At 54.5% G+C, this 23,400-nt stretch overlaps 1 protein-coding gene across 1 annotated transcript in view; it reads left to right on the forward strand.

The window, feature by feature from the left end:
- Nucleotides 1–23,400, forward strand: part of SLC9A1 (solute carrier family 9 member A1) — a gene marked incomplete at both ends in the record, with an annotated part of 47,099 nt that overhangs the window by 12,533 nt on the left and 11,166 nt on the right. The window contains one exon of the mRNA XM_082832995.1: nucleotides 22,812–23,272. Within this exon, the coding sequence (XP_082689121.1) occupies nucleotides 22,812–23,272 (461 nt within the window). The remainder of the gene's footprint in view (nucleotides 1–22,811; nucleotides 23,273–23,400) is intronic.

The following is a 23,400-nucleotide window of genomic DNA, read 5'->3' on the forward strand; positions in this document are numbered from 1 at the left end:
TCTCATTGCGGTGGCTTCTCTTGTTGCAGAGCATGGGCTCTAGGCGTGTGGGCTTCAGTAGTTGTGGCTCATGGGCTCTAGAGCACAGGCTCAGTAGTTGTGGTGAACGGGCTTAGTTGCTCCGCGGCTTGTGGGATCTTCCCGGACCAGGGCTTGAACCTGTGTCCCCTGCACTGGCAGGCGGGTTCTTAACCACTGCACCACCAGGGAAGCCCCCAGATGAGGATTTTTAAAATAGGCCCAGCTGTGATGAGGTGCCAGGTGATCTGTGCCAGCGTTAAGGGCAGAAGATTCTGCCACTTCGTAACCACCCCACCCTGTGAGCCTCAGTCTTCCCAGTCAAATGCGGTAATGTCTGTAAAGCCCCGAGCACATCATAAGCTCTCAGAAATGGGAGTCACCACTGTCCTGTAACATCAAAGGAAAAGGAGGGAATTCCCTGGCAGTCCAGTGGTTGGAACTCCACGCTCTCACTGCCAAGGGTGCGGGTTCAATCCCTCGTTGGGGAACTAAGATCCCACAAGCTGCGCAGCACAGCCAAAAATAAATAAATAAAAAGTAATAAAAAAAGGCAGATGAGATGAGAGTGAAGACTAGCAATGGAGGATGGTTTTAGGTAAGGGGGCTGGAGGACATTGGGGTAGGGCTGAATGTCACCAGGAATGGGGTGGGCATAAAATGAGACTGTGAGTTGAAGTGTCTGAGTTTGGCCTTCAGTTGGAAGAGGGGGAGACACACCCTCAGTAAACACTGATTTGCGCGTGATAAATGCTGTGCTGAAGATGGAAAGATGAATAAATATAATCCCAGCCTCATGGGAGTGGCTGACATGGAAACTGGCACTTGCCGTGTGCTGTGAACTGCCACAGCAGGGGCCCACAGGACTGTGGGTGCACGGGAGGAGTTGGGTGGTGGGCGGCTCGGGAAGGCTTCCCAGAGCTTGAAGGTTAAGCAGGAGTTTGCTCATTTCACATGGAGGGAGGAGCTGGAGAAAGACGAGATGTGGATAATGCAGAGCATAGATAGTGCAGAGCCGTTGAGTTTTGCTTTTGAAGCCCATTGGGGCGTTCTGCATCCCCTCCACCTCACTCACCCCCAAACGCACTTAACCCACGTGCCTGGCTGGGCAGAGAAGCTGAGCTTCCCTGTGGGACAGTGAACACCAGGGATGGGTGTCCTCATATGCAGGCGATAAGGAGGAAGCTACCATTGAGTGAGACCTACTGAGTGCCTGGCCTTGTACTGAGGGCTCCACACAGCGCATCACTGTCCGAGTGTCACGACAACCCCGAAGGGTGCGAGTCCTGGTATTTGCCTTCATCCAGCTTACAGCTACCTCGGGAAAGTGGAAGAGGGAATAATTAAGTGCTTGATGATTGCTGTGGCACTGCCTCAAAGCCCAGGAGGACTTCAGAGAGGGGAGAAATGTGGCTGGAATGAGCAGGGAGCAGGGGCCTTTGCGCAGGTGCCTTCACTAGACCCTCATAAGGGGAGGGCAGGTGGCAGGTCAAGTGAGGGTTGCAGCACCTGCTGCAGGTGTGACTGGGCAGCTGAGAGGAGGCCCAGCCAGCTGGGGGGAAAGTCTGGGCTGGGGTTCACTGAGAAATAAGATTGGGTAGGTGGGCTGGGCTGGATTCCCAGGCGTCTAGAACTCCAGCCAGAGGGGTGTAGAGTCGGCCAGGCCTCTCAGGCCGGTGGCCAGATGGCTCCACGGATCGAACGCTTTCCTTCCCTGCATTTCCACTTCTGCTCTCCCTATCTAAGCCACAAGCATCTCTAACCCGGATGACTCCAGTGGCCTCCTGGCCCCACTCCGCTCTGCCTGTAATCAGCTCTCCACAGAGCAGCCAGTGGGGTCGTTTAGAAACGTGACTCACAATGTGGTGTTCCCCTGCTAAAACCTTTCAGTTGCTTCCTGATGAACCTGGGATAAAATCCAGGAGAGGTGTGGCCTATTCCTCTCTCTCCTTCACTCCCTGCTGCTCTCTTCCCACCACTCACACCAACCTTCCTGGGTTCCTCAAACACACCAAGCCCTGCCATACCCCTTCCCCTTCCGTAGGGCCGTGGCGCTTGCTTTCCCCAACCTGGAAGACTGCCTGGAGATGGCCACAGGCCGGCTGCCTTATTCATGCTCTGGGTCAGATGCTGTCTCTTCAGAGAGGCCTCCCTGGCCACCTAGTCTAATAGGTAGCCCACGCCTCACCACCCTCCGCCCCAGCCCACGTCAGACAGTCTTCTGGGTGCTGAGGACACAGCCGGGAGCAAGATGAGGAGGCTCCCGATGTCAGGGGGCTCACAGGCCAGTGTGGGGCGTTGCACAGTGGACGCAACGTCAGGCAGTGATAAGTGTCCGGAAGAAAATAAATATGAGAAAGATGTGCTACTTTGGATGGTCACCGAAGACCTCTCTAAGGAGCTGGCTTTTGAGCTGAGCCAATGACAAGAAGGCGCCCACCTTGCAAAGATCAGGGCCCCTGAGGAGAGCGTCTTTGAGGAAGCTGGGGTGGAATAAGAGGGAGGTGCAGTGTGAGGACGGAGAGGAAGGTGGGGGCCAGACCCTGCTTGGCCCGTGGGCCTTGGGTTAGGCATCGGATTGGATTCTAGGTGCGTGCAGTGCCACTGAGCTGGGGACGGATGTGCAGAGCAGCCTAGGGGCCAAGAGACGGCTCCCAGGGTCGGCTCTGGCTTTGGGCCACAGCGAGCCAAGCAAAGCAGGACCCTGGCCCAGGGCTACTCAGCCAGGTCTGTGAGAGCAAGAGCGAAGCTTCCCAACAGGCACCTCTGGCCAGGCCAGGGGCGGGATGGAGAGCCGTGCCCAGGGAGGAGTGGATAGGGAGCGGGGCAGAGCAGGAGGGGGGCGGCGCGAGCACGTGGCGAGGGGAGGGGCTGAGTGAGGTGCCAGGCTCTGCTGGACTCCTGCCCCTCCCCTGCCCAGCCCCAGCACCTCTAGGCAGGATGTCACCAGACCTGTCATGTGGGAGGCGTGGCACCGCCGAGCGCCAGGGCCCTAACATGCCTCTTACCGCCTGAACCTTACGGTCCCATGTGGCCTAGGGAGTTATCAGGCCCAGAAAGGGCAGGCCTGGAATCAGATAATTGGACTTGATTGTTGGGAGGGATGCTAGAGACGGAGTTAGGAGTCCAGGAGGTGTAATTGAAAAAGATAAGGGCGTTGGAGGTTAAAAGGCCTGGACTCGAATCCAGGCTCCTGTCCTTGCAGCTGTGTGGTGACTGAGGGCAGAGATGTGGCGGTTCGGTGACAGTGCCGTGCAGAGCACCGAGCAGCGGCGAGGCCTCCTCATCTAGCAGAGGAGGAAGCAGAAGGCCAGAGAGGAAATGACTTGCCCACAGGCCACAGGGCGCAGTGGCAGAGCTGGGCTAGTGCAGGTCTTCAGCTCCCGGTCCGGAGCTCTTCTGTGATGGAGTGAGTGGCCCTTCCCTCCTTCCTTCCTTCACTGTTCCTCTGGAACAGTCCTCTGGCCCTTCTGCAGGCGTGAGGTGGCTGGCCCTGGGCATCCCACCTTCTCCTCAGCTTGCGTCTGAGCACCTACTACGCAATGGCAGGGCTGTGTGGGAGATAGACGTGTAAACAGCTTCAATACAAGGCAGGCTGAAGTGACACAGGGAGGCGGCACAGTGCAGCGTGGGCCCTGGTGGCAGACGGTCTCAGTTCTGGCGCCGTCACTTAGAACGTAGTGGTGACGAGGCCCGCACCGATGTTGGGCCAGATCAGAAGGGCTTCTGATTCACTGCAGAGCAGCGAGGACTGTAGTGTAGTGGCGGGAACTGCGGAGGTTTAGGAGGGAGGTGTGACCATGACTGACTGGCTTGTGTTTAGGACAGAGGCTCTCCTGGCAGGTGGAGAATGAACTGGATGAACTTTTCCCCAGTGTTCTTGGCTCTGGGAATTTTCCACCTTCTCCCTCCCTGGCTAATTATGCTTCCTAAGAAACTGATCAGATGGGAAGCTGCAGGAAGTGATTTGGGACAAGGATTGTGTAGGAGTTGGGGAGAGAGTGGAGAGGATGTAGCGGGAGAGGGAGATCCATGCCAAGCAGCAGGAGGTGGCTCCCTTTCGAGGGGGAGGGGGAACCTGGGCAGGCTGGAAGTTTAAAGCAGAATGTGGTGGCTCTGGGGAAGCCAAGTTCCTCAGAGCTCCACTGTTCCTGGTCCCTGGTGGGGAAGAAGGGTGAGATCGACTGGCAGGGTCTGGCTTTTCTGGGTCAACAGGAGCTGGGGTCCTAATGGGAGAATGTGAGGCAGTGAAGCCTCGCGGCTGGAGCGCTGGGCTGGGTATCAGAGCCAAGCCCAGGCCCGGCACTGCTGCTTAGCTATCCTTACACATCTGAAATTCCATCACTGTGGGCCAGGGCCTGTTATGGTAAGTGGGTGTGTACCAGGCACCCCCTTCTGGCACAGAGCACTCCTCGCATCCCAGCTCCCAGTGGGCCCAAGACTTTAGCTGTGGGTGTGGCCTCTGCTCCTTTTTGGCCTCACCGGTTAAAGCGCAGCCCTCAGTGTGCCGAGCCTTCCGGGGAGCCAGGCTCCATCCACCTGGTGTGAGCAGGTGACTGAACCACAGGGATAACAGTGAAGAGCCAGATGGCCGTAGACGGTCTTGAACCCAGGGGCAAGGCTGCCTTTGCAGTGACACAGGGACCCATTGGGAGATTCAGGGCATCCTTCGGGGCAGTCAGGGGTCAGTATAGCCTGGCAGCTTAAGGTCTTCAGAATCTAACGAACCTGGCTTTGAATCCCAGCTCTACTACCGGCCAGCTGTATAACCTGGGGCTGAGTGCCTGACCCATCAGCATCATTTTTATCTGGAAATAATTCTCGCCTGCATGTTGTTGTTGTTGTTGTTTAAAATTTTATTTTATTCATTTATTTATTTATTGGCTGCGTTAGGTCTTTGTTGCTGTGTGCAGGGTTTCTCTAGTTGTGGCTCGCGGGGGCTACCCTTTGTTGCAGCACATGGGCTTCTTATTGCAGTGGCTTCTCTTGTTGCGGAGCACGGGCTCTAGGCTCATGGGCTTCAGTAGTTGTGACTCACTGGCTCTAGAGCGCAGGCTCAGTAGTTGTGGCGCACAGGCTTAGTTGCTGTGCGGCATGTGGGATCTTCCCAGACCAGGGATCGAACCTACGTCCCCTGCATTGGCAGGCGGATTCTTAACCGCTGTGCCACCAGGGAAGTACCTCGCCTGCCTGTTTTTTTTAAACCTTTTTCCCTCTGTTCATTTAATCGAGGAATTACATACACGCAGTAGAGTACGCTGATCTTAAAGTGTACAGATAGCTCGCTGATTATTTACAAATGTTCACATCCAGATGGAGATAAAGGACACCTGCGCACCCCACCAAAGTCCCCTCTGCCCTTCCCAATCTGTACCCCAACTCTCCCCTGTGGGAACCACCATTTTGTCTTCCGTCATTGTCACTTGGTTGTACCTGTCCTTCAACTCCATAGACACCCACAGTCAGACACAGGTACTCTCGTTTCTGGCTTCTTTTGCTCAGCATTTCTGGGAGGTTTCCCTTTATCTTTGCATGTCCCAGAGGTTTGTTCTTTCCATAGCTTTGCGGCATCGCCTCGTGTGAGTAAGCTGCAGTTGGTTCATTCTCCTGTTGGTGGGCATTTGGGTTGGTTCCCTTTTCTGACAATTATGAATAAAGCTGCTATGAATATTCTTATCCTCCATAGGGTTTTTGAAAATTCAGTGAGATAATCTATTACAGTAACATGTTTAATGCTGAGTTTTGACTTAGAGCTGCTGCCCAGAAAATTCCCCCCAAGATTTTTGTTGTTGTCGTTTGTAAAAAGGAAAAAAAAAAAAAAAAAACAAAACAACCAACAAACACTACATAAGTATTTAAAGAAAAAAATGCAAATCATACCTTTCACCCCAGCTGCTCCTCAGAGCTGATCAGTCTTCACAGTTCAGTGTGTCTGCCTGGACTTTTCCCTACAGTTGTATGAAGTTCTTTTTAATGAAAACAGCGTCACAATAATAATCATGCTGTCCGTAATCCTTTGCAACTTACTTTTGTCATTAAATCTGATCTTTTGAAAGAGTCCCCTTCTCTGTGTCAGTGGAGCAGCTTTGAGAGAGACAGGCTCTCTCGGGCCTTTCACCCTGGCCTGGCTGGACTGCCTTCAGCTTTCCTCAATGTGGAGCCCAGGGTGCAAGTTCTGGCTCTGTTGCGCCCTATCTGGATGTGTTCTTGGGCTTAAATGCCCTGAGCTTTGGTTTTTTCATCTTTAACCTGGGAGAACCCATACTTGCCTCTGAAGCATGCCATGAGGTTTAAATGAGATGAAGTATGCGAAAGTACAAAGCAAAATGGAAAGTGATGCGTGTGAGCTGGTTATTATGTAAACTCAGGGGCTGTCAGAGCTAAAGGAGGCCTCTGAGAATCTAACTCAGCCCACCATCTGAGGAAACAGTGGCTTCGGGAAGGTCACAGAGTCAGCAAGTGATGGAGCCAGACCTGAACCAAGGGAGGCGTAGGAGCTACAGCTTCACAGAGCACCCCACTTCACCCCCGCCTGCCGCCGCCGCCCCCTGCCCACCGTTCCCACTCTCTCTGGACCAGAGCTTGGCTCTAACCGGTCCACCTCCTATCTGTGGGGACTCCCTGCTAGGCAGGAAGGGTGCTCTCCCCCTGGTTACTGACTGAGGCCACTGGGGACTAGATCTTCCAGGCACTGATCTGTCCCCACCCTCCCCTGGTCCAAGAAAGCAGAGAAGCAGGGAGGTGGGGCAGAGGAGCGGGGACTTGGATGGGACTTGGATGGATAGGAGATGCAGCCCTGGTCTAGGACCCCCAAACCTGGGGCTGTGTGAGTCCCCCAGCCCCATGGAGCTCACTTCCTCCTCCTAAGAAACCAAGGTAGCACCGCTGCCCCTGTCCTCAGGTAGACAAAGGCCTGGATCTGAGTAGTCGCTCAGACAGCTTCCAGCTCAGTGTTCAGGTCTCCTGAGGCTTCACCCTCACAACTTCTACGAGAGGGTAGAGGGGGATCATCCAGGCCTGTGAGATTACAGCCTAGGCTGAGGTCAAGAATCCGGAAACAAAACCCTGACCAGCATGGGCTGGGCCTTTGCCTCACTACCCACCCCTTCCCGGGAAGAATTTGGCATGATAAGATTTGCACGGTACCAGCCCAGGAGGGCCCCACTTTCCTCAGAGTTTAGCCACCGCATGTGGTGCTAGGCACACAGCGGCGGAAATGGCTCCTGTGCTCTGGCCCCCATCCGTCTAGGAGCCGCAGCTCATTATGAAAGCACCAGGGCAGTGATATCAGGGAGCTCGCAAGGCCCTGCCTGGGAGTGCCTTGTTGGTCCAGGGTGGGGCTTGGGGAGGGGCTCTGAGCCCTGGTATCTGCTTTCAGGGTGAGGTTGTGGAGCGACATGTGTTCTAGAGGCGGTGAGTGGTGACGTCACGGGAGTCCTGCTCAAAGAATAGGGGGCACCACCACCTGGTGCTTGAGCCTTACCTCACGGGCCCTTTGCCTTCAGCAACACAGTGGGGCTCACCTGACCCTGTGAGGTGGGTGGAAGTGTCCCCATTTATAAATGAGGACCCTGTGGTCTGGAGAGGTTAACTAGCTTACCCAGGGTCACACGCACCAGAAAGTGGAAGAACTGAGTGACCTTGAATCCTGGGAAGCCAGAGTGAAAGACCCATTGGAGGTTCCCTGGTCCCCTCCGCTCACAGGGGAGCAAACCCGAGACCCATAGTTAGGACGGTGTGGGGACTGGCATTCAGGGACAGTGTTCTTTCCTTTTCACTGATAACAACAATAGTTATTTCATACTGAGGCCCCCAGCCTGGTCCTTTGAACATTCTGAGACAGTTCTAGTTAGGTCCATCCTTCAGAGAATTGAGAAAATGGTATCCAGATCATTTTCTCTGTGGCTCAGATGAGGAACCTGGCTGAGAAACGCCCTGGAGGATGAGTACCTGTCAGCTCTGGAGTCAGCTTCCCGGGCTGGAGTCCCGTTTGGCCCTGCCACTTACCGGCTAGGATGCCTTGGGCAAGTAACCCAGCCTCTCTGAGCCTCAGGTTCCCCATCTGTGATGTGGGTATGATAGGGCCGCCCGCGCTGGGTAGTTGTGAGGACTAAGGAGCCCTCAGCGAGGCTGTCATCATTAACATCCCCATCTCAGGCGGAAGCTGGCCACTGAGCTAGCTGATTAGAACTGGGGCTCCAGCCGGAGTTCCAGGCCCTTCGTGCCCTGCCCTGCAGGGGTTACTTTCCCGGCTTCTGCTGCCACAGGTATCCCCACTTCTGTACCATGTGAAGGATCATACGATGGGCCCTGCCCAGGGGGAAGCAGGTGTTCATGGAGACTTTCTTTACTCCTCCCTGGGCACGGGGCACTGCCTTCTATGGGGCGGGCTGGTGGCAGGCAAGTAGGCAGGTGGGCAGCCTCTCAGCCTGCCTGGGACCTTGCCCCTCCATGCCTGGCTCTTCACTGATGGGCTCCCAGCCTCCAGCCAGGCTCTCCCCGCACAATCTGAGCCGGACTCTGGAACCTGTGCCCTGAGGACGAGAGTGATAGACAGTAGGAAGCTGTTGCAGGTCGTTTCCTACTGAGCAGCCTGGCTTGAGGGCAGAGCTTGTCTTCGGGGATCAGGTGGTCCTGGGATCAAATACAGCGAGCAAGTTGTGTTGCTTGCTGTGTGCAAGTTCTGTAGGCTCTGAGCCTCAGTTTCTCCTCCGAAAATGGAAACACTGCCTATCTCATGGCGTTACTAAGGCGAAATGGGAAAGCACAGGCTTGGTGTGACTCTCCCTTCCTATGCTGGTGGGCAGCTGGAGGGCTACGCTGTGCCCCTTCAGGCAGTGCGCACAGGCCCCACCCAGGCCTGGGAGGTACCTCTGCAAGAGTTCCATTCGTCTTCACTAGGGTACCAGATGGCTCCTGGTTCTGCAAGCAAAGCACACGCAGAACCAGGGCACGTGGGTACTGCTAGGGGTTACCTAGAGGGAATCAGAGGTTTAGAGTGGGTGGGTGGCTTACCTCCAAGGTCACACAGCAAGGGAGTGACAGAGCTGGAAGTAAACTGAGGCTTCTGCTCCCAGCCAGCAGGACAGAAAGCCAGGGCTCAGAGATGGAGGCAGCCGAGCTGAGCCGTGGCTCTGGAGTCAAAAAGACCAGCTGTAGGGCCTGGGCTACGTCCCTTCACCTCTCTCTGCCTCCGTTTTCTTAGCTGCAGAATGAGGATGACAATACCTGTGTCAGAGAACTTTCAGGAGAACCATGTAGTTAATGTGTACAAAGCGTCACAGTGAAGTGCTAGAAAAAAGGTGGTTCTTTGAAAAAAGGTGGGAGTAGCATGAGGGGTGGTATTGTGTCCCACGTGAGGACTGGCTTTGGAATATTGAGTCCTGGGTGTGAATCCTGGCTCTGCCACCACTTTGCAGTGTGACCTTGGCCAAGTCCCTGCCTGTCTCTGGGCTTCATTCTTTGCATCTGTGAAGTGGAGGGGTCAGATTGAAATGGTCTGGGGACGCCCTGCCTCTTCTAACCTCCTGTGGCTTTTTGCTGCCCATCTTCTTCGCCAGGAGAGGTCCAACTTCCCTTTGATGTTTCTGGAGCCCCAGGCCTTCCTGGCACCAGGACCAAGGCCTGCAGCCGGCTGTGTCCTCATCTCTGCAGTGTCCTCTAAAGGGCAGCCTCCTCTGAGCATGCTCAGCTCTCCCATCTCCTCCGCATATCTCCTGGCTCCCAGAGGCCTGAGGTGGCAAACTGTCCCCAGTGGACAGGGAGAGGAGGCGGGGAGAGGCCCGCCAATGCTCCCTCTGTGTCCGCCCCCCCCCCCCCGCCCCCAACGCTTCGCAACGCTCGGCCGACTGGGCTGTTTTCAGGAGAAGTGTGTGGAGACTTTCAGGGCAGACCCGAGATGGATGCCTCGGACACCTGCTTAGGGGGAAGCTCCAGCAGCTTAACCGCAGGGACTCTGCTGCCGAGGTTTCAGGGCACCTGCATCTGCAGGGCCCCAGCCACACCCACAGCTCTCAAGATCTGTACTCAGGTGCCCTGGGAGAAAGCCTTACAGGTCTTATGGGGGACGAGAAGCAGGTTCAGTGGGGCTTCTGCCTCTCTTCAGCGTCCCCTCTGTCTTCTCTCAGCACCTCTAGAAACTCCTGCCAGCCAGACTCAGCCTGGAACCAGTGATGGCAGGGACAGGGCACCAAGCTCTGCCTCAGAAGGTGCCCTGGTCTCCTGACAGCTGCATCCCTGGCAGCCGTGCTCTGGTGCCAGCGGGCCCTCTCTGGCCTGGGACTGGGGAGGCAGCGATGGGACCACGCCCTTTGCTGAGCACTTTCTTTGGCAGCCCTTTGCTCCAGATACATCACCTCCTCGGACCCTCAGGACAGCCCTTTGACATAGAAATGATTATGAGCCCCACTTTTCAGATGAAGAAATGGGGACTCAGTGGTTAAGTGCCTGCTAGTAGGTGGCAGAGCCAGGAAACCAGGCTGCTGGGTTCTAAAGACCAGCCTCCCTGCCTCCTCTGGTAACTGAGCTTGAGTTGAAACTTGGGACAGAATTCTGAGGCGACACCCCGGTGTGTTTTTTCAGTGTCTCCCTTCCCAGCCATCTTGCTCCCAGCCTGCACCTGGACTGCCTCCCCTGGCCCAGCCCTCCTACAAGCACGGGACCAGCCCCTCTGCCTCAGTCCTCCAGAGGGCTGTGCCGGGCCCCCAAGAGAAGCTGCCTCTAGTGCAGACTGCCGCCTGACCGGGGTTCCTCCTCTCACTAGGGCCTGGCTGCCTGGCTGGGCCAAGGCTTCAGAGTGAGTCTCTACTCCCGCGGAGGGCCCAGCACCTCTGGTGTCACCATATTCCTGCTGTGCTCTTGTGGAACCCAAGTCAGGTGGCAGCCACGCTGGGCCACACAATAGGCTGAGCCCTGGAGTGCAGACATGCCCTGCTCCCCAGGAGCAGAGAGGCCCCTTGCCATCCCACCCCTCCCTCCAAGATGTGTCCTTTCCCTCTGCACCTTCCTTGAAAGCGGAGTCGTCACGGTGATTGCCGCAGCTCTCTGGGTGTTTGTTTTATTTTCCTCTCAGTCTTTTTACTTCCATTCCCTCCTCTTTCTCACAGCCACCCTGTGCCACGGTATTGCTTTATCCCCATGCTAGAGGGGAAGGAAGTGGGGTTCAGGGCAGTACCGTGATTTGCCAGAGATCACAGCGAAGTTCAAGTTTAGAACAGAAGCCAGCTCCCTTGTTGGCAGACCAGGACTCTGTACACTGCCCCATGCTGCTTGTGCAGTCTTGCTCTGCATGAAGACTGTTCTGAGCCCAGACATCATGCTTGTTGGCATGGACAGAGACGGTATTACAGAGCCCCAGCTTTGTCCACGAGCGGGCCTCATCGGTCAGATGTCAGAGCTGGAAAGGCTCTCAGCATGCCTCTGAGGATGGGGAAGCTGAGGCCAGAGAAAGGCAAGGGCTTGTTCAAAGCACCTAGTGAGGTGGTGGCAGGATCTAGACTGGAATCCGGATCTCCTGAGCCCCACCCTGGGCTTGGCTCAGGCCCTTTTCCTCTCCCAGTGTTGCTTCCTGGTCTCTGCAGGCATTTGGAGGTGAGATGGAGGCTGGGCTGGTCCACCTGCTGGAATCTGCAGGAAGCAGTGCCGGCTGCCCCTGGATCCTAGACTTGATGGCTAGGCAGTTGGAGAGGCCTGCTCCACCCCAGGGTGCTGAGCCTGGGGGTAGCACCATCTCCCTGACTCCGTCCCCAGGGTGCTTGCAGGCAGGACTTTTTCGCCTCCTCTGTCAGAGCCCTCCAGCAGTTCTGCCTGGTTCACCAGGTTGACCCAGAATTCTCTCTCCAGGCTGCTTAAGGCCTTTTCACAGTCTGGCCCTGGGTGAGCCCTGGACTGGGTCAGTGGTCTCAGCTTTGTGACCTGGCTCTGCTGTTACCCGTGATCCTGGGTGCATGTCTGGGTCTCTCTGAGCTTCTGTTTCCTCATCTGTTGTCTACGGCCTTGGGTTTTAGTGAGGACCAGAGAAAAGGCTGCTTTATGACCATCCGAGTGATGGTTTCCTCTTCAGCCTTCACTGTCATTTACGCCCAGTAGAAGTCCTCTGCCTACACCACACTCGTTCCGCCTGTCCTGCCTTTTCGGACGCTGGGGCTTTGCTTGGAAGACCTTCCCCGTGTCTCCCTAACCCCAGCCCTTCCTTCAGACTCAGGCCAGTTCAGCTAGTGTTTAGTGCACACAAGCTTAGTGCCAAACACTGGAGATTAGGTTAAATTAGGACAGGAATTCTGCCCTCAAATAGTCATGCAGACTCAACAAACAAGTTTTACCCTTGCCCTGTGCCAGGCTCTGTGCTAAGTGCTGGAGAGTCAGCGGTGAGTAAGACAGGGTCCCTGCCCTTGAGCAATCTGGACGGGAGACGGCCAACCAGCCACACGGTGTGAGCAGACTCTTTGGGTCTGCTCAGTGCTCCCATGTCTGGGTCTCATGTGGTCCTCACAACAACCTTGTTAGGCCACTGAGGCAGGAGACGATCATCCACTAAGCAAATACTGATTGCAAGCCTACTGTGTGCCAGGCACAGCTCTAGGTGCTAGGGACACGACAGCGACTGGGACAGTCTGCCTTGATGGAGTTTGCATTCTGGGTCAGGGGAACCGTCAGTGAGCACAAACAGGAAGTGATAAGTGCTCTTAAGAATGATAAAGCAGGGTAGGCGGATAGGAGGGTACGGGAAGGCCTCCCTGAGGAGGGACCCGTAAGAAGGGAGGGAATCTGCTGTCCACGTCCACGTATTCCGTGTAGAACGTTTCAGGCAGAGGAGCCAACAAATGCAAAGGCCCTGGGGTGGAATCATATTTGCATCCAGGGCAAAGCAAGGAGGCCAGTAGCTCCAGAAGGGAGTGAGTGGAGCCAGATCCGGTGTTTGCCACTGGACTGGGTTATGGGTTGTGAAAGAAAGAAAGGAGTCAGGATGATCCCAGGGTTTGGGGCCTGAGCAACTGAGTGATGCTGGGGAGACAGGGACCGTGGGAGGAGGAGCAGGTTTGGGGGTGGGGAAGTGAGAGTTCAGCTCCTGTGCCCTTGCTACTCTGCAGGTCCACCCTGTGCACACCCAGACACACCAGCCTCAGGGTCACCCCACGCCCATCCCACCGGAAGCCTCCCCATCTTCTCAGGCTCACTCCAAGCTCTGTCCTCTGAGAGTTATTTTCTTTCATCAGTGTCTTTCTGGCCTTTCTCAGTGGTCACCAAAACCTAGTTGAGGGTTGCCAGGCACCCCTTCTTCATCACCACCCCCAGATGCTGTGAAGCACATAGTAGACTCTGTAGCCAATTGAGCTGGGAGGGGTAGAAGGGGCCCCGGATGCCTCCCCAGGGCGCTGTTCCCTCTTCCCCGCCCAGCCAGCACCACCTAAGTCCTGTTCTCTCTTTGCAGCTCCCCCTCCCTCCTCTGCGGCAGCTGAAAATGGGGCGCCAGGACTTGCTTTCTGCACAGCTGTTGTCCTGGAAATGGTAGAATTTCTCTTTGTGTTGCTTTCCTACGGCCACCTCTCTGTACTCCACCTCTCTATATCTGAGTACGATGATATCGTGAGCACGTTCAAGTTATATCTAATGAATTTAGTTCATTGTTGTGCTTCTAAGCTAAGTGACTTTCAGCTGGGACATTAAGAACAGCAGGTATTTGGTATACTCAATTTCAGTTTTCTCTTAAATTTGGATTTTGCAAACACTACACACTACCCCCACCAAAAGGAAAAGAAAAACCCAGCTTTCCCAGGGCTCTAAGGTTTCTGGAAATAGAACCTCTATTATTGAACCTCTTGTTTCTTCCCCACCCCAGGTGTGGGGCAGACTGGTGCTTGGAGCTCCTGCTGCTGTCTGTAAGTCCTGAGAGCAGTCTGGCAGGAGCCACGACAGGGCTGGGGCTGGGGATGGGCAGGGAGGGCAGAGCCCGAGCTAGGGAGTGGCACACCTGGGGCACCAGGAAAGGAAGGGGATGGTGGCTTGAAACCAGACTGATGCCAGGTTCTTTCCCAGCTCAAGCACTCTGTGCTTTCCTCTCCTCCACACTCTGTGGTTGAAATCTGGGGAGCGCAGAAAGGCCTCCTTTGAAAGGGATGTGATTTAGATTTTTCTGATACCAGTGGCACCACAGGGTCAGGAGAAAGCAGAAGCCGAGGCCCTCTGGTCTCCCTGCCAGCCGCAGAGGTGAGGCCTCCCTGGAACTCTTAGTGGAGGATCTCAGAGTATAAGGAAGCAGGCTTCAGCCTAATGCCATCTTGGAGGGACCATCCAATACATGACGGCACAGGCAAGGCCGTACACACAGTGAGGTTGCTTCACAGGGGGCAGGGGTGGGGGGCTGGGGGCGTGGGGTCAGCCTGGGTCTGAAACACTGCTCAGTAACCCTGGCTCTCTGACCTTGGGGCACGTAAGTGGTCGTCCCTCTGACCTTCTCTTTACCCACCTTAAAATGGAGACAATAATAGTACCTACTGCAGTAGGGCTGTTGAGAGAATTGAACAAGATGCTGCAGTGAAATGTTTAGTGCAGTCTCTGCCCCATAGAAGCAGTCACAGCACAGTGTGTAGCTTACACCATTTACACAAAAATTTTAAACTTACAGATACAGAAAAGCTTCGAAGTTTATATATCAGTCTGTTTCGGGGGTTGGGGGATCGTCGAATGGGTGTAGGAAACGGAGAATCACCGGCGGATTATTCTCCTTTGACTTAATGAACTCATATACTTTTGGGAAAAAGTTTTAAATGACCATGATTTCATTTAAATCACCAAAGTAATATATTTCCATTTTGAAAAAAATCAGAAGAAACCAGTGTGTATCCCATGGTCCCCCGCCAGGGACGCAAACCAGCCACGAGAGTCTTTGGAGCCTGAGGTCCTACCCACCCCCCTGAGCTGCTGCCCTTTCTAGCTGCGCGGAGACCTCTGCTGCCTGCCGTTGCCTGCTGGGGCTCTGTATCTTGTCAACACGCACAGGCTGTTTACTGCCTGTCCCTGTCCCTGTCCCTACCTCCCCGCCCCTCCGTGAGTCATCCTCCACCTCACCGCATGGGGACTCCATCCAGCATCTATGCTGTGGGGGGTGGGGAGAATCTGCGGGAGTGAAATTCATTCAGCAAATGTTTATGGAGAGCTTGGGTGATTGGGGAGGCTGGACTAGGTACCTAGAGTTGCTGTTCCAGCTCAGGGTGAGGTGAGGGGGAGTAGGGGGTACTGAAATGGGACTTGAGACCCAGGGAGAAGTCTGGTGGGAGTGAAAGGCAGGACAGGAATAGAACCTGGCTCAAGGGCCAGACCTGAAGGTCAGGGGCCCTTTTAAGGCCCGCAGCATCAGCTCGGGCCCCTTGACTTAGGTCCTCGCATGCCTGCCTCCTCCAGCTGTGTGCCAGCACCTTCCTCACTTCCAGTCTCATTTCCAGGCTGGCTGGAGGCCTCAGGGTCCTTGGAAGGCTTTTGAGACGCCCTCTCTGTGCATTTATTCACTCTTCCCCCATCAGCCCCCTGCCCTCCAGACCCAACTTCAATTCCACATCCTTTAGGAAGCTTCCATCATTCCCTGAACCCACTCATCCTGAGCATTATTTTCATGGGGCTCAGGATATTTGGAAAGCCACCTCAGATCCATTCGACAAGATTAGTGCCAGCCCCGCGTGCTGGGCTGCCAAGTTGGCTAGAATACCAGCTACAGAGCTCTCACTCCTCAGTTTGCAGGAGCACCTGACTCAGCCTGGGGGTTCAGGGAAGTCTTCCCAGAGGAGGTGACACCTGCGCTGGGTTTTGAAAGGTGGGTAGAAGTTCAAGGTGAAGGATTTCCCTCTGTGTGCACAGAGATGGGGTTTGGGGACTTCTAGCAACTGGAGGACAGGGGTTGATAGGGATGGGAGGTTAAGTGGTAAGGGTTAACGAACCTGGAATCCTGATCACAGCTTCTCCTGCCAGGTCTCCGAGAGGGCCCGGCAAGTCACAGCATCACTCTGCTTACTGCTTTCGCGTCTCCTTGTCCCCCCTGCCCTCCGGCCCATGTGGCATTTCTGTCCTTACCTCCCCTTTATCAATCATCTCTGAAGTTTGTCTGCCACATCACAATGTACAGGTGCTTCTGTATCCAGTCCCTTGATTCTCACTTGTCTACCCCTGAGGAAACTGAGGTCGTCTGTGGTGATTTGCCCAAGCCTCCTGGTTACTAAAGGGCAGAGCTGGGCCTCAAACCCAGGTTTTGACCTCCTGGCTCAGTCGTCTTTTCCCCATGCCTCAGGTGGCCCAGCGTATGCTGTTGTGTTCTCAGCTAGCTTATTAGCTAATTTCCCACCCAGACTCGATGTTCCCAGAGGGTGGGACCCTGTCTCCCTGAGATGTGGATTGAAACAGGCAAGGGATAGAGGTACCATTTGGAAGAATGATGGGAAAAGGCACAGAGAGAGACAGACTCCACCAGCATGGGGAAGAGTTCTTCTCCAGGTACTTGGAACAGATTTATTTTTGGCTGTTTTGCAGAGGAGGCATATTGCAGACTTGAATTCTCTTCCTGTTGGTGATCACACGTTTAGTTTTCATTGATGCAACCTGGCACAAAGAACTGGCAATTAGGAGACCTGGGTTCTAATTCTGACTCTGCCACTTCCCAGCTAGGTAGCCTTGGGCAAGTCACTTCACCTCTCTGAGCCTCAGTTTCTTCATCTGTCAAATGGGGGTCAGGATATGAGATGAAATGAGAGGAGCTATGTAAAAGCCTTGCATCAGACACTCTAAGTGTCCAGTAAGTGTTTTTCTCCTTCTCTGTGCTGGAGATTGTATCTTAAAGTGAATCATGATCAAATATAGTCTTACTGAGTGGGCACTGTTGGTTTACATTTTTTTAAAATTGTCGCTCATTGGGTGACTCCTGTGGGCCAGGAGCTCTAAATAAATGATCTCAGTGACACAGCCACCCTGGTCACTGGGTGACCAGGTCAGTCATCACCCCAGCGACAGAGGAGGAACCAAGACTCAAAGAGAAATGTAACAGGTATTGTGCTAAGTGTTTGACATACGCCATCTCATTTACTCTTTTCAGCAACACTCCTATTTGGATATTGGCAAAGTCTTGGCGAAGTCAAGCCTTCCTGTTTGTCTTTTTCTTTCCTTGTTTTTCATTCATTCATTACCCATACATCCATTTGCTATGTGCAGGGTACTTATGCTGGGGTCTTTAAAGGATACAGACCCTAGAAGGCCTTTTTTCCTGCTTCTCTCTCTGGTAAACTTCAAAGCCCAATTCAGATGGTCCCTGCTCTGGGAGCATCACCTACTCTTGAAATTTCAGAGCCCCCTTCCTTTTTCCCACGCTTCACATCTGAAAGTCAGTTTTATCTCAATTCACAAATAGTTACTATGCCTACTCTATGCTGGCAGCTGGAGACCCAGCTGACTCTAGAAAGTTCCCACCCTTAGGGAGCTTAACACCTAAGTGATGGACAGGTGCGCACCAGCAGGTCATGATAACGTAGAGTGATTCGTGCTATACCTGGGTTTTGAAGATTCTAATAATAATAGCACTCACCGCTTTTTGCCAGCATTGAGTGCTAGCATTGTTTGGCATCCTTTGCCCTGATTATGTCCTCTTGTGCTCCAGAAACCTTCTGAAATAGGCTTTTACACAGATGGGGAGACTGAGGTTAGGAGATGTAACTTGCTCAAGGCCACCAAGCTAGTCAGTGGCTACACCCTGATTGGAACCAAGGGCAGAGGGGCGAGCGCCACACATCTTTGTCTCTGCCGGTCTGGCTGCAAACCTACTGAGGCGCCGCCAACTGCATCTGGTTTATCTTTCTCCCTGGTCCTCAGAGCTGACGTTGATGGTGGGAAGAATCAACACGGAGAGGAATCTGACTCAAGAACAATCAGAGCCCCTCCTACCCCAAAGAACCCTTCGGCCCCAGTGGAGACCGGAGCTGAATACAGACCAGGCAGGCAGGGGCTGACAATTCCCTCCTCCTACCCTAGGAGTTCAGGAGAAGACTGACCCCTTCTGGCTGAGTTAACTGGGGAGTGAGGCGGCAGGCTTAAAAGATGGGAAGGATTCCCCAAGGTCTTTCCTTGGCCTCTAGAGTGGAAGAGGAGCAGTGGCGCGACTTCCCTGGAGAAGAGCTCCTGGGAAGAAACACCTCTGGCACCCTGGGAACCACTTTGGGGCTCTTCAGTCCTGGGTTCTGACGCTCCCCTTAGAAACAAAATAAGAATAAAACCAGGGATAACGTAGGGAGTGGCTAAGAACAGAGACTGGAGCCAGACTGCCTGGATTTGAATCAGTTACCAGCCGCTTGACTTTGAGCAAGTTGCTTCACCTTTCTGTGCCTCAGTTTCCTCATCTCTAAAATGAGGGGATGGTAATTGTGACTTCCCAGAGCTTGGTGAGGTGCAAGTAAGTTAGACGTGTCAACACATTGCTATAAACTATAGAGTGCCAGGCTTTCCTTGGGAGTTATTACCTTTCATTACTGTAGTTGAGACTGGTTGCTGGGGCAGCTGAAGAGGGAGTTAAACGGAATTGTTGTGCAACCAGGAACCCCTTGGGACCTGGCCGAGTTGCAGCCCCAGAGCAGTCCTCAGGCCTGGAACTAGGGCAGCAGAGCCCATCGCGTGCCCCTGGGTCCCTGGTGACCCGGCACTGGTGGGCCAAGGAGGCCCCTCTTCCCGGCACTCTCCTCTGACCGCCAGGGCAGGGGAAAGATTCGGGAAGTGGGACTGGGGTGTCTGGTCACCCCGGCAACCAAGGGTGATGTGGGAGAGCCTCGCCTGCCTGCTCCACTGTGCCAGTCTCAGCAGATGGGGACAGTCTGAGGAGCTGTAAATAAAATGTTCTCATGGTGGAGAGCAGAGAGGCTGCAGAGGACCAGGAGCCCCGCATCAATATGAAGTTTAGTCCAGTGCCTGTTCCGTTTACGTGTGTGTATCAGAGAGAGAGTATGTGCGTGTGTCTGTGTAAGAAGGAGAAGAGGGTGGGTGAATGTGTGTGTTTGTCAGAGTATGTGTGTCAGAGAGAGCAAGAATATGGGTGATTGTGTGCATGTGTGTGTGTAAGAAAGCGAGTGCGTGTGTCAGAGAGAGTGAGAGTGTGTGTGAGTGTGTATGTGTGTGTGTGTGTGTGTGTGTTCCCACAGTGCCCCCACTTGCCCAACTGCCACCTACACTGGACAGAGTGAGAAACACGTCTCCCCTCCCCCAGCCTCTTCACATCAAAGGGAGGCCAGCCCCAACCTGTGTCGGGGGGTTTGCCCCATGGCGGGGATGTTGAATTCCACACCTTCTCCTCCTGTCCTTGCCCTGGGAGGCCTGGGTGCTCCTGAAGGAGGCCGTGTGGCTTGAGCGATCACTGGACTTGGAGCCTCACGGGTTCTCGTGGTGGGACTGGTCGTGACCACTGACAGCTCACCGCTTCCCTTTGAGTCTCAGTTTCCCCAACCGTGTCGTGGAGGATTTGGATGGTCTCCAAGGTCTGTTTCGCCTCTCACGGAGCTGGATCTGATTCTAACTGCCTCTGCCCCACCGCCGATTCCATCCTGGTGACATCACCACTGCCACGAGTTCGAGCCTTGGAAGTTTTGCCTCATTTCTTGGCATCTTGGGGTCTTGCCTCAGTGCTGGGCCTTTGTGAGGGGACCAGGAACCCAACTGTCCCCCCTTCCACCTCACTCAGTGTCAGCAAGCTTCCTGCGCTTTGAAGGGACTCTTCAGGGGTACAGGGTGGGGACTCCACAGGGTGGAGTCAGGGCCTTGGGAGAGGGACACGCCAGAACAGGCCCTCAGGCCCCCTTCCACGTGCTGATGACAGAATCTAGCCCCTCCCCCTGAAGCTGCTTTCCAGTAATGTGCCGCCTACCCGCAGGCCCGGAGCCAGAGTGGATCCCAGACCTTCCTCCCCAGCCTGGGAGAGGCAGGGCCAACACAGGAAGGCCTGGGAGGATCTGCTCCCGGAGCAGGGCTCCAGCCCCAGGTACTCTGGGGGCTGGCTTATTTGAAGAAAGTAAGATGCTCTGAGCTAGAGTCAAGCTCCTCCATTAGACTCTGGGGAGGCTACTGAATTCTGCCGGAGCCCCAGCTTTCTCTTCTGCAAAATGGGGACAATAGCTATCCCACAGGGCTGTTGTGAGGACTAAAGAGGTGACATGTGCCATGCTGCCTGCTCAGGGCCTGGCTCCTGATGCACCTTTAGGAGTAATGAACATTCTTCGTGTTATTGTTCTTGGCTTGTTTCACACACACACACACACACAGCCCCCCACCCCCACCCTGGGGCTGTGCCTTATTTGTCTCTGGGTCTCCGTGCACTGCCTGGCACTTCCTGGGGCCAGGAAAGCTCTGGATTGGATGATGGCAGAGAGGGCCTAACATGCTAGGTGGAGGTGGAAGCTGTCCTCCACCTGCCCTGGGCTGTCTCTTTAGACTCTGCCTCCTCCTGAGGCAGCCGTTGGTGCTCAGCTCGCAGGGGTGGAGGGTAGGGGGGTGGGGGCCAGCTGGCTGGGTTTGGCTTCCCCAAACTCACATGCTGTCCTGTCTCCCCAAGGATATGGTGTCACCCACACCTGGTGGGGGGGGTGGGTAGAGGTACAGGAATGGTGTTCTGGAGAGGCAAACTAGACTACGCAAAGTTCTGCAGGCAGAAGAGGATGTAGCTCATTTGCAAGGAATTCGGCAAGGTTGAAACATAAGAATAAACAGTGGAGGGACTTCCCTGGCAGTCCAGTGGTTAGGACTCGGTGCTTTCACTGCCGTGGGCCCAGGTTCGATCCCTGGTCAGGGAACTAAGATCCCGCAAGCTGCACAGCATGGCCAAAAAAAAAAAAAATTGACAGTGGGGAGCGGGGAGCATGAGACCTCAGCAAGACCAGATGATGGAGGCAATGCTGAAAGTTTGGGCTTTAACCTTTTAGCAAGTGATCAAGGGAGACTCAGACTCAACCTGACCTACCCTTCCCAGTGTACCAGCCGGGTGAACACTGAGGGTTACTGAAGGGCCCTCAAAGACAGGGGACGGGGGAGGGGGCCTTTTTAGCTAAGAGGTGACTTTTGGTCAGGTCTGTTTTCACGTCTCCTGGCCTAGGATGGAGATGCGTTTTTTCCAACATGTTTTGAGTATCTCCTGGGTGCTGGGCGCTGTGACAAGGTTCTGGGCCGGATAGTGTACTGAGTCTTGAATTGTAGCTGTACTGGCGCCACCCAGATCAGTACCTGAGAGCAGGAGGGCTTTGGGCATGGGGAGGGATGTTTCTCTTCCTTCCCAAGGATCTCAGGGATGAAGAGAGCAGAGACCTGGCCAAACAGGTTATCGGGAATCATGTGGGTCCTGGCCAAGCCCTTTGCATTTTCAGATCAGTAGATACTTGTTGAGTGCCTACTGTGTCCCCAGCCCTGGAGATATAATCATAAACAGGTATGGAATCTGCCTGCACAGAGCTTACAGGCTAAGGAGGGGAGGAGAGCAAGAGCCTTCACCTTGAGCAAAGTGTCAAGCAGACCCTCTTAACCAAGAGGACCTTGGGGGTTATGTGCCCGACATGCAGCTAGATGCCCAGGTCTTCTCCACCCACCTCCTCACCCAAAACAAACCAAAAACCCATGGCCAAACCCATAGCATTGAGAGGTGCCCTCTCTGAAAGGGATTTTTGCTACCTCCCAGCTCTGGGTTTGGAACCAAGGGGGCCCACTGCAGAGAGTGGCCTGCTGCTACTGCTGGTCAGGACCTGGCTTGGGGAGATAGTTGATGGGTCTCCAGCAGAGGGGCATTTTATGCCTTAATGGGGAGGAAGGAGGGGTTGACTTAAAGAACTGTGGAATTTGATGGGAGCTTCTGAGTCAGACCTGGGTTCTGTCCTGGTTCTGCTACTGATTTGCTGTGTGACCTTGGGCAAGTCCCTTCCCCTTTCTGAGCTTCAGTTGCCCTGTCTTTAAAGTGGGTGGAATTGGGCTAGAAACAGGGTGGCAAACAGGTTTTGTCTCACATGCAAAAGTGATGTATTGCTGTCGGCCTCCTGAGCAGCCCTCTGGGCTCAGCAGGAAGGTACGCGAGTCTGGGGTGGGAAGTTGCTGCGTGCGTTCTGCACGTTTGCAGGCCCCTGGCGGTATGATTCCCCAGGTTCCTTCCTGCACTGATACTCTTTGACTCCTCTGTGCTTCTTTCTATCTCCTGTGTCACTTCCCTACCAACCATTGTCTGCCTTTTGCTTAAATACCTCCATGATGAGGAACTGGCTGTCTTCCCTCAGACAGAATTGTTGGATTGTTAGGCCTGGTCTTGAGCTCACATCTGTCTCCCTGAACTTGTCCCTGGAAAGTGACTTGGGTTCAGGTGTAGGTAATGCCCTTAGGATTGCAGATAGAAGTTGTGAGTGGGGACGGCACCAGAAAAGAACTCCTGCCCTGACCTGGGCAGACAGGGTGGTCAGGGAACTTGGAGCCTCCGTAATCAGTGTATAATTTCTGCTTTCTGGAGGCATACAGAGCTGCTTCTTTATACTACTTTATGACAGTGACAGAGATAGCATCTGTATATCCTTTGCAAAAAGCACTTTAACAACATCATCACTTAGTTTATACAGCAACCCTCTGAGGCTGGTATCACCAGCTCTGTTTTACAGGCGAGGAAGCTGAGGCTCAGGAAGTTAACAGAGCGGCCTTCTGAAACCAAGCCTGTGCCCCTCTCACCAGCTGCCTTCCTCGTCCCCAACCCCATCCCCAGCCTTCTGTTCTCCTTGCTCCCCGCAAGCCCATGCCTCCCGTTCTCTCACCTTCTGCAGGTTTCCACGTGATCCCCACCATCTCGAGCATTGTCCCGGAGAGCTGCCTACTGATCGTGGTGGGGCTGCTGGTGGGGGGCCTGATCAAGGGCGTGGGCGAGACGCCCCCCTTCCTGCAGTCAGACGTCTTCTTCCTCTTCCTGCTGCCGCCTATCATCCTGGATGCGGGCTACTTCCTGCCGCTGCGGCAGTTCACAGAGAACCTGGGCACCATCCTGATCTTCGCCGTGGTGGGCACGCTGTGGAATGCCTTCTTCCTGGGCGGCCTCATGTACGCCGTGTGCCTGGTGGGCGGCGAGCAGATCAACAACATCGGCCTCCTGGAAAACCTGCTCTTCGGCAGCATCATTTCAGCCGTGGACCCCGTGGCCGTGCTGGCCGTCTTCGAGGAAATTCACATCAATGAGCTGCTGCACATCCTTGTCTTCGGGGAGTCCCTGCTCAATGACGCCGTCACTGTGGTGAGGGGGCAGGGACCACACCCACGTGCACACAAGACGCAGATCCGAATTCAGGTCCAGAGTGAATCCCACATCCACCCGCTAATGATAGTAATAAGATAGCAAATGTCCCTTCCTGCTTGCTGTGT

The sequence above is a fragment of the Leucopleurus acutus genome, assembly GCF_964270905.1.
Source record: "Leucopleurus acutus genome assembly, chromosome: 2".
NCBI lineage: Eukaryota > Metazoa > Chordata > Mammalia > Artiodactyla > Delphinidae > Leucopleurus > Leucopleurus acutus.